At 39.3% G+C, this 16,862-nt stretch overlaps 1 protein-coding gene across 1 annotated transcript in view; it reads left to right on the top strand.

Moving 5' to 3' along the window:
• The first annotated feature begins 3,043 nt into the window (after positions 1 to 3,043).
• LOC133653783 (PDZ domain-containing protein 4-like) overlaps positions 3,044 to 16,862 on the top strand; it is a 46,181-nt gene continuing 32,362 nt past the window's right edge. The window contains exon 1 of the mRNA XM_062053470.1: positions 3,044 to 4,897. Coding sequence (XP_061909454.1) covers positions 4,838 to 4,897 — 60 coding nt within the window. The 5' untranslated portion in view covers positions 3,044 to 4,837. The remainder of the gene's footprint in view (positions 4,898 to 16,862) is intronic.

The raw sequence follows: 16,862 nt of genomic DNA, 5'->3' as shown, positions 1-16,862 counted from the left end.
AGTACCCACAACACATTTTGAACTAGGGGGGGGGATATCCCCGGCTTACGGCTAGAGCAGGGGTCCCCAAACTTTTTGACTCGGGGGCCGCATTGGGTTGAAAAAAATTTGGCTCGGGGCCGGGCTGTGTGTTTATATATATATATATATATATATATATATATATATATATATATATATATATATATATATATATATATATATATATATATATATATATATATATATATATATATATATATATATATATATATTTATATATATATATATATATATATATTGTCTTTATATTCCAGCGAGTTAATCCGTTTTGTCATTTAACATCAATTAACATTGATGTTCATCAACATTTAACATTGTCACATTATTGATGGGAAAATTTATTTTTAGGCAATATGATTTGCCTGAGCGGCTAGGAGACACCGAGAATAACAAGCGGTAGAAAATGGATTAGGAAAAAAAATTATAATAATAATTTAAAATTAAATTAAAAAAATTTTTTTTAACTTGGGACTTCCCTTGGGCCGGATTTTGGATGCTGGGGGGCCGGATCCGGCCCGCGAGCCGTAGTTTGGGGACCCCTGGGCTAGAGCATTCTGGCGGGGTAATAATTAGCTTAGCTCTTCCGTCAATACACACTGCTCATTCAGTATCCGAAAATATTTACCCGGTTCATCATTCACACAGTTTGTTATCACCACAATGTCTTAACCATACATAGCTATAAACATGTATTACCCTCGTTTCGGCCCACGCAGAAAGGGACCAGCTTTACATTTAGCAGTCATTGCTATCGGCGACCGCCATCTTGGGCATTGACGAGGCCACGCACACGACACACGCTTAACCACGGTCATGACTTCATGTCAATGGCAAACTGAAACTCGAATAAAAACACAACTGATGTATATTACACGGGTGTCGATTAAAAACCAGGGTACCTGTTGTTCACAGTCTCTACTCCGGTGGCGAGCCTCACCGTCAAACACGCAACGCACTCCCTGAGCTAAGCTTCTTGTTTGACTGACAGGCCCGACCGAACCCTTCGCACCGCCCCCACCCCGTCTTTTTTCCGCGCACGAGTGGAACCTTTTCTCTGCTAAATACATTATGCCATAATTACACAAAATCACCATTGTCCTACTAAATACCCTTAGTGCTAGACCATTTATTCCCGTTCATGAAACATTATTTTGGGGCCATCAGTAGTCTAGCTAGCAAAGCATTTTTTCCATCTTTCAATTTAAGTAGTACAGTGCACTTTTCCATTAACATCCCTTGTCTAGAAAACAAAAGAAAAGAAAAACACTTACCTTTTTAGCCAAATAAATACTCGGCAAATCGTCAAAACTTGATCCTTATCCAGCTCTGCATGGCCACAAGGTCGATATTAACACCCACTCACTCGTGCCCCTGAAACGGAATCAACGGGGTTTGCAACAAAAAGACCTTTGCCTAACTGCAACTCAAAAATCCTTGTTGTAGTGATTTGAAAATACCTTTTGATGCAACGATAGAGAGAAGTTTGCTGGCCAGACACTGTTTTGGTAGTTAAAAATAGTGAAACCTTATTTCTGAGTCTGACTAACTTGAAAACTTTAATTAGTCCAACAATTGCACTTTTTTTTTTTTACAGTGTACCTTAAGAGAAAGCGATTGCAGCTATTTCAGATACAACACTTCTCAGACGGCAAGAGAACTTTCCAATGTCAGCTGTGATTCTACTTAGCGAAAAACTTTGTCTATTTGTCGAAGGAGAGACAACGAGAAGGCGAGCTCCCGTGGATGTGATTTAAAAAATTAGCGTGTGCTTTGTATTACCTGGCCGTCGAGGGAAGACGAGGGAAAACTACGGAAATCAGCGAATGCATTTGGACTGGCAAAGCAGACAACATAACATATTGTATCAGTTATTGTCTGCCATGTATGTCGCGGACTCAACTTCTAGGTCCAGAGTATATAAAGTCACCAAAAACAAATGGACAATGAAGGTGAAGGCAAAAGAGTGAGGAGTGTCCTGATCAGATATCTAGATACCTAGTTTGATTGATGTAAAATGTTCTTTATCACATTGTGTACTTTCACGTGTTTATTAAATATTTGATTAATTTATGATGCCTCAGGTGTGATTCACTACAATAGGGCCCCACAGCGCACTGGATTCCAGTTAATTGAAATGCCACAACACTGGATATTGTTCAGATAAGTTAAGTTTAAGAACTTGCACACAAAGCAACACTGGAGGTGACTATGACGTGCGCATTTTCCGCGCATGCGTATTAGGCTGCGTTGCGCCGGCTGATGGTGGGGGGTAGGGGGTCCTAAATGACCATTGTGTGTGGGTGGACAAGGATAAGGTTAGGTGGGATTTATCCTGGATAACCTTAGCCGGCTTAGTGTAAACGAGGCCTAAGCAGATACTTGGGATGACATTTCTCGATATGCTTCTACCTTCTCGACAACCCCTTCTCCTATACACACCCTAAGCAATCACAGTGATTACTGTGGATAAAGTGTTTTTCTACCCCATCTTTGCTTGTTCTCCCACACATTCATTTGCATTTTGTCACTTGGCTTTCTTCCCTCTTTTCTATTCTGTTTGTCACACCTGTTATTCACTTTCCTCCCCATCGTGCCTCCCCCCATGTTTCCTCCGTCTGCTTCTTTGAGGCAGTGCACGCCCTCATCTAAATGCAGAGTTAGTGCGGAGCTCTTCATCTGAACAAGAGGCCTCCATTTTCCATTTGTCGCCAGGGTAAATCGCTAACATGTCCTACTAAGACCAATGAACTTCTCCTTCCATTGTCTGGGTCTTCACTGCTCCTTATTTCATTCAGTGGTACGTGACTCCATGTGCAGTCCTGCTGGAACACAAAGCAGATAGGCTTCCCTGCACTGGCTCGCTTGCCTGCAGACAAGCAAAGCATAGAGAGGCAGGAGGGAGCAAGGAGGAGGGAGAGGACAGCAAATGAGGTGTGGGCAAAATTATGGGGGGGACTAGCAAAGAGAGCCCATCCCTGGAAACACAGAGAAAGAGGGTGGGGTAAGAAGAGAGGACGTTTGTAGTGTAGAAAGCAGCTTCAGTGGTAGCAGCTCGGTGCAGAGTCCTGATGGGCAGCAGACTCCCATCAGTGGGGACCAGCCGCCTATTGTGTTCCCCACGCTGCAGCACGGGGCGGCATTTACCGTCGCGCCCAAGGCGAGAAGCAGAGAACTATCCTCCAATCAGTAGAGGATGATTTCACTCCTCCCGTGAGGCTTCTGCTGATGCAAATTTATTGCTGACATGCAGGGATGGTGCTTTTTACTTCTTTGCTCCAACACAATCCTGCCACCTGGACTGAGTGGCAGAAGAGAGGAGGACTAACATGGATCTACCTTTTCCTTCTGCAAACTGAAAGGGGGATTCACTTTAACAGCTGCACAAGTACTTCCTGAGGACATATTCTTAGTTTATCCCTCATTTAGTTTGTGCTCTCCTTAAAGCAGACACAATCAGATGCTGGACCGCAGTCATTTTCAAGTTGACACTGTTGCATGTTCTGTCTTCACTTTGACTACAGCTGTCATGCTCCTTTCAGAGGTTCATTGAGGGTTATTACCATTTGCTCCTGCATGTGCGCCTCAGAGTGTGGTTGTCTGTCAGGCTTCGGGATTACAGCACCTCTGGAAAAGAATACAGGTGCAGTGAAGCCTTGATCAAGGCTTAACTGCTGTAATAGCTTGTCCCTGGCAGCCTGCGGAGCCAGGGACGCTTCACACACGGCTCAAGCTGCGACTGCATTGACACTTGCTGCAGGAGGATTATAGATAAAAGGTTAAAGCAACATGATTTGACTCAGAGGGCAAAACCCAGATAACAGGGAAAGTTGTGTTGAGTTTGTGCTTCCTTGTAATCCAGGTTATCCTCATGGAATGTAATATCAGTGAGGACTATTAAACAAGAGAGAAGAGAGCAGAAAATAAAACACAGAAGAAACTTGACCTCTGTAATAATCAATCACAAAATTGAATCAGTCTGTGATTGGATATTGATTTTTATGGCCAGACAGGATACTTTCTTGTCTCATTTGTCATCTCAAGAGGTCACTGATTTCATTAAGTGTCATTTAGTCTCACCCTGCAGCAGTCAGCTAGACCCTTATAATCACCAACTTGGTGGTATTTGACAACAGATATGGTAAAAAAAGAGGATTTTCTGCTGAAATATACAATGGTTGAGCATGTTTCCTTATTCTTATATTTGGTGTATACAGAAAATGAGGACATGAGATAAGAACATGACATTTCACCCTGAATTGAAAGGCCAAAGGGTAAAAGAGCACATTTACTTCACCATCCTCCTCCAGAAGCTTTGAGGAGTGCATGAGTAATAGGAAAACTGTTGGAAAACAGAAATATTTGACAGCACGTAACGTGCCGCTTGAGACTTTTTAGAGTTTTAAGTGTACAAACTTGGCAAAGAGCACAGGGCGGCACCAAGCGGAGCACAACAAGTATACTGTCAAATCAGTTTTGCCGAAAAGGTGGAAAGGGATGTGTCTGAAAAGAGCACAAACTTTGATAACACAGAAGATCACGTCCACAGTGAACTAACATGAGTGACATGTTTTCCCGAAGAACACAAATAAGTGTGCCATCACGCATTTGACTTTTCGAACAAACCACAAGAGTAGTTTTTGAAGGTGAGGAAGAGGAGTGTTACAACGCTGCAAGCCAGGGTGGGGCCTCCCCCTGACACGGACAAAGACCTCGGAAGAAATCGTCCTGGCGTAAGAACCGCTCGTCAGATCACTGCTCTGGATCTCCGCTGTCTTGCAGTGGGTTAGACATCACGATGGGGTGCAACATGTGTGTGGTCCAAAAGCCAGAAGAACAATACAGGGTCATGTTCCAGGTGAGCTCTCACCCTTGTAATCATTCCTAATGTCTGTCTGACATTTTCTTTTTCTTTCTCAAGAACAGATCATTAAACATATGTTTTGGGAGGATCCCTAAAAGTCCCATTTCAGCTTTCTGTCCCAGGGATCCAAAATTGATTTGCACATATTAACTGCAGAAACTTGGCACATCAACCTCATTGCACTGTATAATCCTATCAAAATCATTCTAGCAGGACCACATTAGTCATTATTAATCTGATTAAATGTAATTAACCCATCTGTAGCACAGAATGACTCAAACTCCTTGAAACGGCTGGCAACACATTTCGAGCAGTTTGTCCAAGTAGTGTCACGTCGCGCATACACAAATGGATCGTTAATGTGGTAGTGACCGGCTGCAAACATTAATATGCAAGACGGTAAAATTGATGGGAAATTTGAGCACAGAAAAAAAACATGATGGCATAGAACAGCTGACATACATACACTTTTTTATGCACACTCTGCTGGGCGAAAAAATTTTTTCCCAGCAAAGCACTAACATCTTTAAAAAAAAAGCACATAAATAACACAAAAGGAGTAACAAGTGCATGTTAAAGTGAATAAATATTTGTTTCTAAAAAAAAGACAGGTGTTTTTATCAATGTGAACTGATTAAATTACAGCAAATATATATATATATATATATATATATATATATATATATATATATATATATATATATATATATATATATATATATATATATATATATATATATATATATATATATATATATATATATATATACATTAAAGTACCAGTATGGTGGAAAAACAAGTTGACTTTATATGCTTAGTTGTGTTTCATTGTATCCAATCAAACCATATCCAATTATATTTACAATCTGCAAAGTATGTGGAAATACCATCTAAACATCACAAAATGCCACAAATTCAGTCAGTCATTTTGAATATTCCACTCCGAACGTCTTCGGTAATTTGGTTATACGCCTCTCATCTGGATATTAAGAAAATTTAGCCATAAAGCTAAAAATTGTTCATCTTTGACATTCAACCATTCAACCGAAGACAGTGTCTGCAGGGAGACTTTTCCTTGTTAACCCTTCGTGTGCATCATGATTAATTGTTCATATAAACTGGAAGATATGGACATCCTTTCAGTTGTCATCACATTGAGAGCAGACATTGTACAGTAACCTATCATTTTATTATGTTTGTAGATTGTATTTCTTGTTTAGCACTTAGTGTCATGCCGTGGACTTTGGCGACGCAAATTACTGCGTGGATTGTTTTCCCGGAATGCAAACGAACTTGACTGGACCTGGCGTGCAGGTAAATACATTATTTAATTTATCACTCAAAAAAGGGTACAAACAAAAGGCGCGCACAAGGCGGAGAACAAACTTGGCTATGAACAAAACTAACACTTAGACAGAAACTATGGACATGAAACAAAACTACACTTACTGTGACGTGAAAAAACAAAAACTTACATGGCATGGCATGAAGCATAAACTATGGAATAAACAGGGCATGATAATGTCAATGTTGCCAGGACGACCAACTGAAAACGACAGACTTAAATAGTCTCTCTGATTACAAACAGGTGCGTGAGTCCAACACGTGAGACAGGTGAAACTAATAAGTTGACATGGTGACCAAACAAGGGAGCGTAACAGGAACTAAAAAGAGTCCAAAAACCAAGCAGAACATAGCCAAACAAAAACATGATCACACAGACATGACACTTAGCAATACTGCTACATGATGCTTAGTGTTTCACTAAAGCTGGATCTGTTTAGCAGAGCTTCTAAAACTTGTAGTTCATCCTCCGTATATTCAGGATCAACAATATAAGTTTATGGATGATATTTTTTCCCAAAGTAATTGTTGTTGGCTTTCACAAAGTCTGCATTATTCGCATTGTTTTTGGTGATGAAGGGATCTGCAGTCCCTACCTCTACGTCACGCAATGACGTGGCTGGCTTCCTCATTATTGCTCAAAATGGCTCGGGAATCTCCCTGAAATTGATACTATTTTGATCATATCTATTGACTCGCAAACTTTGGAAGATGTTCGGTGTCATAAATCAGATATATATGATATTAGCTTAATATAGAGGCAATTTGTTTTTCCACTCTACTAGTACTTTAAGTGCATATATATTCCCTTCTTTCTTGAGTAATATTGCTCAAGCAAAATAAAAAATTATACATATACAATAATCCCTCGTTTATCGCTGGTAATTGGTTCGGGACTTGACCGTGATAATTGAATTTTCGTGAAGTAGGAATCATCCATCCATTCATCCATCCATTTTCTACCGCTTGTCCCTTTTGGGGTCGCGGGGGGTGCTGGAGCCTATCTCAGCTGCATTCGGGCTTTAGGCGGGGTACACCCTGGACAAGTCGCCGCCGAGGAATCATTTATTATACATTTATTATAAATGACATATTTTCATAGCTTGAGCATAAAAAACAGTTTGCTGCCTTGTAAATGTTTTTTTTTTACATTATGAGAGCCTCCTAGACATGAAGTAACACCCTTCAGTCACCTTTACGCTCTTTTAATCCAATGCTGCCTGAGGCTAAGCCAATCAGTGGCCACGATACTGAATAGCGCACTTTGATTGATTTGGTCTCACCTAATGGCCAAAGCTACTGTAGTATTGATATTTTTACCCATTTTAGCCATTTTCTGCTAGAAAATGTTAGGGCAAACATGTTGTAGAATATGCTTATACAAACAAACAAAAAATCTGCGATATGGTGAAGCCGCATTATTTGATATCTGATGGGGCGAGGGATGATCAAAAAAAAATTATAGTTGATGACAATTAATCAAAATTATCCAACAGCAACATTGATTAAACATTTGAATGGTGCGACAGCACAAAATTCTAGTTTATAGACTAAAGTCGTTATAATCAAATGGATCAAAGTGTTTGTTTTTTTTGTACCTAACTTTCTGTGTATTGTATTCATGTTGTTGCATTTCCAAGTTGAAATAGTCAATTAGGGATGTCTATGTCCAGCATTTAACTGTATGGATTAAGATCAGAGCAAGCAGGGCAAAGTCCCAAAAGGTGGAGATGGAGCATGTAGCGCCAGAGAGGAAGCAGGATAGCTATGTTGTGAAAGATGCACTCAAATGAAAGTGAGTGAGAGAGAGGTTGCCAGGGTTACAGCCTCAGCACCACCTGCCAACTGGGACCCCGGAGCTTATCTAAGCTCGTCTGGCGACGCAGTGCCCGAGGAAGCTCCTGATGGCGACTCGGTAATACATGCGGTGACCCCGCAAAAGCCTTGTGATCACGAGGCGTGAACAATCCTCAGCAGTGCAACACTGTTGTTATCTGTGATGCTTTGTGTGCCATTTGGGATACCAGAGCATCACAGGAGCCCAGACTACTTAATGGGGCTGCATCTGGTGCCAGAAGCAAGAGAGAGGAATACTTAGCCCTTCCAAAGTCATGCTAATGAGACGAGCAGGGAAAAGGAGACTATCAGGAAAGTCTTCTCGTTCTGCTCTTTGGCCTCATGTGTCAGAAGCAATTGATTTGATGGAGCAGAGGCGTACAGACAGGCTGTAAAAAATCAACAGGGTTCTGTGGAAGACTGTGTCTGTGTTGAGCCTGAAGGATTTGTCATCGAATAAAATTCACCTTGTTTAGCTATTGTTTTGGTTCGGTGACAAGCTCAGCGTTATGAGGTTAAGGCTTGTGAAAGGAGTTGTTTATTATGCTGCAAAAGGTGGATTATTTGCAACACAACCAGACTGTTTCTTTCTACAATTTCAGTGTTGACATCAATACACAGTGAAATGATCATTAATCCAAACGTCATGTTACTTAAACAATAATAAAGGGATGGCAATTACATCCTGCTCATCAAATCACTGAAGTGCTCACTGTTTTCCCTTCAAACATATGCATCTCTGTGTTTATGTGTAATTATGTCTTCAAATGAAATCAACCCAGCAGCAGCAGTGCAGAGATGGTTAATTCCAACCAAATCAGTTGGCCCCTTTGCCAGAGAAATATAAAACTCATACATTATACATCTAGACTCAGCAATGTTGTACACTGGTGGTGGTTGTTACTCACACACTGTCAGGCTTGGGCGAATGAAGGGACTCAGATGCAGAGAGGGGAGGTTCTAAATAAGGCTTTTATTTTGAAAATAACTCTTGACCTCCAGAGCAGAAAATATACAATCACTATGAGGTTCTACTATATCAAAAAACGTTTCCAAAAAGGGAAAGAACCAAAAATCACTCAAACGGAGGAATAGACAAAAATAAGACAAATATAACTAGCAACGAATCTGCTATAAAAAACTTTAACAAAAAGCGCTCCAAACGGAGGAATAAATAAAGGACTATCAAAACGTACTACTCTCACATTTATATAAACAAAAATCACTCAAACTTTGAGGAAGGAAATATTTAAAGAAAAATCATAACTCACCACTGCGGTTGAAAAAGGTTAAATAACAAAGGTCGCTCTAAGGGAGGAAAAGGTTAACTCAAAATTACAGCTTGAAAAACGCTGGATAAACATACGTGGTCGTGGGACGAGGCAAGACAAGAACATGAACTAGGATGCAAGACAGGCACGAAGGATCGAGACAATCTGGCACAGAACAAGGGGAGGGATGGGCTTATATGGAACATGAGGGTAATGGGAAACAGGTGGAAACAATCAAGGGTCAGGGATGACGTCAGACTGGTGACACAAGAGGAAGGGCCCGTGATCTGAAACAAGAGGAGATGCTTTTTCAAAATAATACATGCAAATCACAAGACAGAAAAAACCAAGACAAGACTCTCCTCACCGCGGTGTGACACACACGCCAATCGATTGCCAACCAAAGCCCTCCTTGCTTACAAAAACATGCTGCAAGCCACTTGTAACATTTATAGTCAGCTGTTGAATGGTGGACTTGTGAATTGGGCAAGACTTAACACAAAGAGTAAACCTTTTTTTCGTGACACGGTTCTACCGGTTTTCAAGGGAAGCTGCTGCCATGGCAACCAGTGTCATTAAAAATTGTGTGTGTGCGCGCCTGTGTGTGCATGTGTGAGTTCAATTCAAAATATCATGTATGAACTGAGAATTCCAAACAGTGGATTTGTAAATGATAATCACTCATAATAATTAATATACTTATTTTTTAAATGCCATTTCAATTAACTGATAAGTTGTCTGTCTTGAATTTAAAGGGAAATATTCATGTTTTTAGTTATTGTTTTAAGGATTTTCAAATTATATATGAGTGTTAGCGTTACGTTTTCTTGCTGTGATGTTGAAATGTGGACCTTAAATCAGATATTATATTGTGGTGTTTACAAATATCTTATCCAAATAAAACATACAACCTACACACTGAGTTCACTGCGTACATGTAAATATAGCTTTCTCCATTATACTGTAGGCCATGGCTGTCCAAACCTTTTCCAGCCGCATACATAAACATTTAAGGATGTAGGGGGCCAACATTGATGCATTGTATATTAAGGATAGTAAAACCAATACAATGTAGGTCAATCAATATATGTTAAACTATCTGAACAAAACACCTACATTATAGCTTTGTGTTATATGTAACAAAGCAAATCAGTGTAATATCTAATCTAATTATTCACCTACTTTGTACACACGTTCATCATGATGGAATGCACGGAAAATTATCACAGGTCGTCGGCTATTTTGGCTTCTATGTCCCATTTTAGGGAGGATTTGGGCCAGATCGATTTTTTCTTTTCTTTGTTGAATATTCTAATCTGGTACATCTTTAGTTTTGTGTCGCCAATGAAAAACAATCGCCGGGCCACAAATGGCCCCCGGGCCGCACTTTGGGCAAAACTGATGGGTTTGAGTATTAGTTTAGAGTTTAGTTGTTTTAGTCAGGGTATTTGTTTTAAAAACACCTTTTTCAGTATTTTTAAATGCATGACATGAATTATTGCTTGTTCATGTACTGTGTTACCTATACAGTATTTTTCTAATTATAAGGCACACTTAAAATCCTTTTATTTAAAAAAAAATGTACAGTGTGCCTTATAAACCGGTGCGCCTAATGAATAGATTATTTCAGGTTGTTCTTATCGACCTCGAAACAATTTTATTTGGTAAATGGTGTAATGATACTGTAAGTGTGACACTCAGACATAAGAGATAGCTGTGGACTGCCAGATGACGCTAGCAAGCAATCCCAAAACTGATGTTTCATATAGAACAGTGGTTCTCAAACTTTTTTCACCAAGTACCACCTCAGAAAAAAAACTACCGGTGTCGTGGGTTTACATAATTTACCCAAGGAAATGTAGTTATTTTCGGTTGGACGTTTGTTCACGGGACACATTTCCGGTGTTGTTGCAGTAATGACCCACGAATGACGAGATAATGCTCTGTTGTTGATTTAAGCAAAATCTCAATGTCATTTTGACACTTCTCTTTCGACTCCCGTCCTTACACGCTACACCGGTAAAACATATATGACGGGTCGTAATTAAGATCCGCTCACAAAACGGCGCATCCCGAAGAGATGGTCAGAAAGCAACTTTGAAGATGGTCGGTAAAACATAACATTTTTACCAAAAGAACCACCATAACATGTTATGTAGACCACTATGGAGTGTTTTAAATGTAGAAAAAAATCATAATATGACCCCATTAATGCGCCTTATAATCTTTTTGTATCGCTATCGACCTACTCATAATCATAACATGACCCCATTAATGCGCCTTATAATCTTTTTTTGTATCATTATCCACCCGCTCATCGACAGTGCTCCTTATAATCAGGTGTTGTGCCAAAATGTGATTGCCTGCCAAAAATGTATTTCCTTCGCGGGAGCGCGCACCGCTCGCTAAACCTGCATTGCTTGGCTTCGTCTGTCCAAAGCGGATTACTAGGTGTAAGACAAACACTTTATCTTCGTGGTTATTGTAACGCTATGTGTTTGACATTATTTAAGCCTTTATCGTGTCTGAAAAATGACAGTTTGCCTTTTCTGTGGTATTAATGAGACTTAAAGAACTGTTGTTAGTCCGATGTTTATGTGATAAAACCTCTTTCTTGTTTGGAAGATACATACAATTAAAACTGTTATTTCTTCGTGCACATAATAAATATTTATAAAGTGTTTGGATGTATTCATTTGTTTAAAATGTAAGGGTATTCTAGTGCATTATGCAGAGATGAGATGTGTCAGTATCAAAATATTACTTGAAATACATTTTTGGCAGCAGCAAAGTAGTCGTTTGGGTAGATTTTTAGCTTTGTAAAAGATATTTCAACAAGTAAACAGTACAGTAGGTACTTGATTTTGATATATGTAATGCTCATAAAGGTATTCTAGTACATTATGCAGAGATGAGATGTGTCACTTTCAAAATATTACTTTAAATAATTTTTTGGCAGCAGCAAAGTACAGTAGGTACTTAATTTTAATATATGTAAAACTCATAAGGGTATTCTAGTAGAATATGCATGTGTAAATATACGATGTGTAAATATCAAAATATTACGTTGAATCACATTTTGTCAGGCAATATTACATTTGATGAAAATTTGACATAAATTAATACATGCAAACCCTTTATAAATATTTATTATGTGCACAAAGAAATAACAGTTACGTGTATCTACCAAACAAGTAAGAGTTTGTATCACATCAACAACGGACTAACTCCTTTAAATTTCATTTATACCACAGAAAAGGCAAACTGTCATTTTTCGAAAACGATAAAGGCCTAGATAATGCCAAACACGTAGCGTTACAATAACCACGAATATAAAGTGTTTGTCTTACACATAGTAATCCACTGTGGACAGACGAAGCCAAGCAATGCAGGTTTAGCAAGCGGTGCGCGCTCCCGCGAAGGAAGGATATACATTTTTGGCAGGCAATCATATTTTGGCACACCACCGTTGCGTCCTACAGCCCAAAAAATGTGGCACTTCATCTTAGACAACATTTAGTGCTTTTCTAAATGAGCATATAATACATCTCTTCAATTAGTTAATACTTTTAGTGGCTTATGCCTGGCATTTACAATTTATTTCTCAAATAAAATACACCTAACTGGCCTTTCATTTAATTTCACCTGGTGCAAACAGAGTACATGATTACCTTGTGGAGACTAACAGCTCGTCCTATATTACATTGGATATTTTGATCTTTGAATGTTCTTCCTATCCTCTGTGGGCCTGATCAGCGTGGTTGCGAGGCTGGGTGATGTCAGACAACAGGGCTTAGCACTGCACTAGGTCAGTTCCCAGTCGAATTGATTTTCTGAGAAGGTGACTGCTCACGCCCGCAACGCATCGAGGGAGAGACAGAAAAAAAATCCATTGTTGTGCAAACAAAGTGGGCAAGAGGGCATGTTTAGTCTGATTGGACACCACGGAGTTGCACACAGATGTATGTGAACCTGGGAAACAATGTATGTATTTATGTACACATTGATATTCAGCATAATTCTCCATAGTCCTTTCCTTCCCCCGTTGTACAGAACATTCATTTTCTCTTTGAAGGGCTGTCTGATAAAAACTAATTATGCATCAGCCACTTAGTTATTTCCCAGGAGCTCCTATTGTGTTTCTACACAAGAACCCTGAACCTGTCTCACGCGTTGTTTACATTCAAACAAACAATTTCAAGAGCTTGTTTTGTTTACCCACAATTTCCCTCCACCATCAGCATCTCTAACTTTCCTATAGCAGTCTATATTTTGGTCTCTTTCATCTCCATCTGCATCGCCTCCACCCTGTAGCTCCACAGCCCACATAGCCACCACCCACCTCCTGCTGTGAATACTCTCATTGTTCTTGCTGCAAGTTGTATCCCAAAAAACTGATGGAATGTGGGTATGGCATGATCACTTGTACACCCACAATGGGTTCACTGGTTTAAATGTAACTTAGATATTGGGTTTCACAATGTAAAGCGCTTTGAGTCACTTGAGAAAAAGCGCTATATAAATGTAATTCACTTCACTTCACTTCACAATATTAGGTACAGCTGGACACAAACAATACAATATATACAAGAACTGTATCATAATGCTCACTTTGGATTTAATTCAGTAATATGTTTTGGAGGGATGCACCATGGGGAAAGTTAAAGGGAACCTATTTTCTGATCTACATTTAAAACACTTCCTTGTGGTCCAGATAAAACGTACTGGATATGCCTCCGTGTAAATTTTGTGTAAACTCAGTTTCTAACCTGTTTTTTGGCCATATTAGTACATCTGTCAATCTGTGGCGTCACAAATGGCCCACAGTTTTAAAAAAGAGTTTAAAGGCATCCAAAACTGTGTGCAAGCTCACTCCCCAATGCATGAACCGTTTGATGTGACGCTTTGGCATTGTTTGACGCAAGTATATCTAACATTGTAGCAGCATTTATAAGTCAAGAAAAAATCATCGCAAATCATCACAGGTCCCTTACAGCATCAATTATACAAGAGATTGTTCATCTGTTTTAAACAGTAAATCCTTTATAAGAAATAGCAAAGCTTGTGCCATGTTCTTACTGAGTAAGAACATGACTTGAGACTCAGAACTGCGAATAGAGAGAGTATGGCCAACAATGCCTCTGCTGGTTGCACCCAAGCAGTGCACTGTCAATTCAATGAATACTGATTTTATTGCCTAATAGATTATCATTCCCAGCCCTAATGTTTAGTTTTGTGGATGTATTGTTGCGGTGCATATGTATGTTTTTGTTATTTAGCTACATGATCCCATATGACGGTTCGGATTTAGTTATTTTATTATCCTTTGTTTCGATCTGTGTTGGCCATGCGATGAGGTGGCGACTTGTCTAGGGTGTACCCCACCTACCGCCCGAATGCAGCTGTGATAGGCTCCCGCACCCCCCGCCATCCCGATAGGGACAAGCGGTAGAAAATGGATGGATGGATTGAATCAATTCCTGTCCTGGTGCTCTTGTTTTAGTAGTACTCCATGTTTTACTGCACTTTCACTTTCTGCTTAGTTTCCTGCCAGCTCATCTGTTTTCTATTGGTTAATCAAGTCTATTTAGGTCCACCTGTTGCTCCTTGCCAGCGCTAGATTATTGTTTCGTATCACTGTGTGCCTTTGTGCTGCTGGCTTTTGTCATTTTTGTCCCATTTTAATTAAACTCTTTTACCTGCACCTTGCCTGCTGTTTCTGGATCTTGAGCTCATGACAAACCTATGCATGTTTAGTTTGACAATTTAGCTTCAAGAGAATCGCAAGACATTCGAAACACCTCTCAGTTTATTACTTATCTTAACCCCACCTCAAACCCCACTATCACATACTGTTAAATGAATGATGCTGACAATGTCTGCTAAAAGTGAGCATTATTAACCTGTTTAAAGGCTACCTTTTTTTTTATTTGCCTATCATTCACAATCCTTATGTAAGAGCAGAACACATAGGTTTTTCTTGTTTTATGCATTCTAACTAGTAAATAAATGCGATCAAAAGTCATCTTACAATAGAGCCTATGGGAGTCGCTCTATTCTGCCTATGAAGCGCTTAAAACATCCAAACACCTCCATTAATGTTTTATATACACACTGTATACATCCATAATAACATGTAATATTTAGGTATTTTGCTCATTTTAAACATACGGCAGCACAATCATTTTAAAAAAAACATGAGAATCGCTTTTTTGCTTTGAGTAATTACTACTCACTCAGACTTCATGAGAGCCACCGAAACATAATAAATCATCACTAACTCTACAATGTCTGCTGTCACTGAGATGGCGACCGAGAGGATGTTCATATATTCTCGTTTAGATGAAGAATGACTCATAATACTTGCAAAGAAAAAAGATTGGTGGAACCAAGCGTCTTTTTGTGTCCCTCACCATTCCCGGGTCTAAAATGGATGACAAAGTTGACAAACTAGTCGGGTTATGTCTTCAACATTCTACTTGAAAGGCATTATTTATGATCTAGAACAGGGGTAGGGAACCTATGGCTCTCGAGCCAGATGTGGCTCTTTTGATGACTGCATCTGGCTCTCAGATAAATCTTAGCTGACATTGCTTAACACAATAAGTAATGAATAATTCCGCTGGTAATCACAATGTTAAAAATAACGTTCAAAATATAAAACATTCTCATGCATTTTAATCCATCCATCCATCCATTTTCGAACACACCTGTTCAAGAAGTCGCAAAAATGGTAAGAAGTATTTTATTTATTATTGGTTAGCTTCAGAATAACAATGTTATTAAAAAGAATAAGACACTTATCATACTCTAAAAATGTTGGTCTTACTTAAAAATGCACGCGATTAGTTGTATTCAGTGTTAAAAAATATTATATGGCTCTCACGGAAATACATTTTAAAATATTTGGCTTTCATGGCTCTCTCAGCCAAAAAGGTTCCCGACCCCTGATCTAGAATAAACTTTTACAAGCTCCGAGGCGAGAAAGCAGCTCACCAGCTGATGATGTCAACATACGCACACACGCGAGTCACAACGGCAGCACTAAAAATAGTTTGTCTGTCTTAGTGCTTATAATAACAATATGACTAATACTTGGTTAATATTCAAGGCACAAAATGTAAATGGATTATTGTTGCCACTTTTTGGATTGTAATTTAGAGCAGTGTTTTTCAACCTTTTTTGAGCCAAGGCACATTTTTTTCATTGAAAAAATCAGACGGCACACCACCAGCAGAAATCATTCAAAAATTGTACTCAATATTGACAATAAAATGTATTCGTCGCAATTGTTGAATATGAATTTAAACCATAACCGACCATAAATGATAAATGATAAATGGGTTGTACTTGTATAGCGCTTTTCTACTTTCAAGGTACTCAAAGCGCTTTGACAGTATTTCCACATTTACCCATTCACACACTGATGGCGGGAGCTGCCATGCAAGGCGCTAACCAGCAGCCATCAGAGGCAAAGGGTGAAGTGTCTTGCCCAAGGACACAACGGA

This window comes from Entelurus aequoreus, linkage group LG07 (genome assembly GCF_033978785.1).
Source record: "Entelurus aequoreus isolate RoL-2023_Sb linkage group LG07, RoL_Eaeq_v1.1, whole genome shotgun sequence".
NCBI classification, from domain to species: Eukaryota; Metazoa; Chordata; class Actinopteri; order Syngnathiformes; family Syngnathidae; genus Entelurus; species Entelurus aequoreus.
Note: the sequence above shows the minus strand (reverse complement) of the source record. Positions and strands in the feature narration are given on the sequence as shown.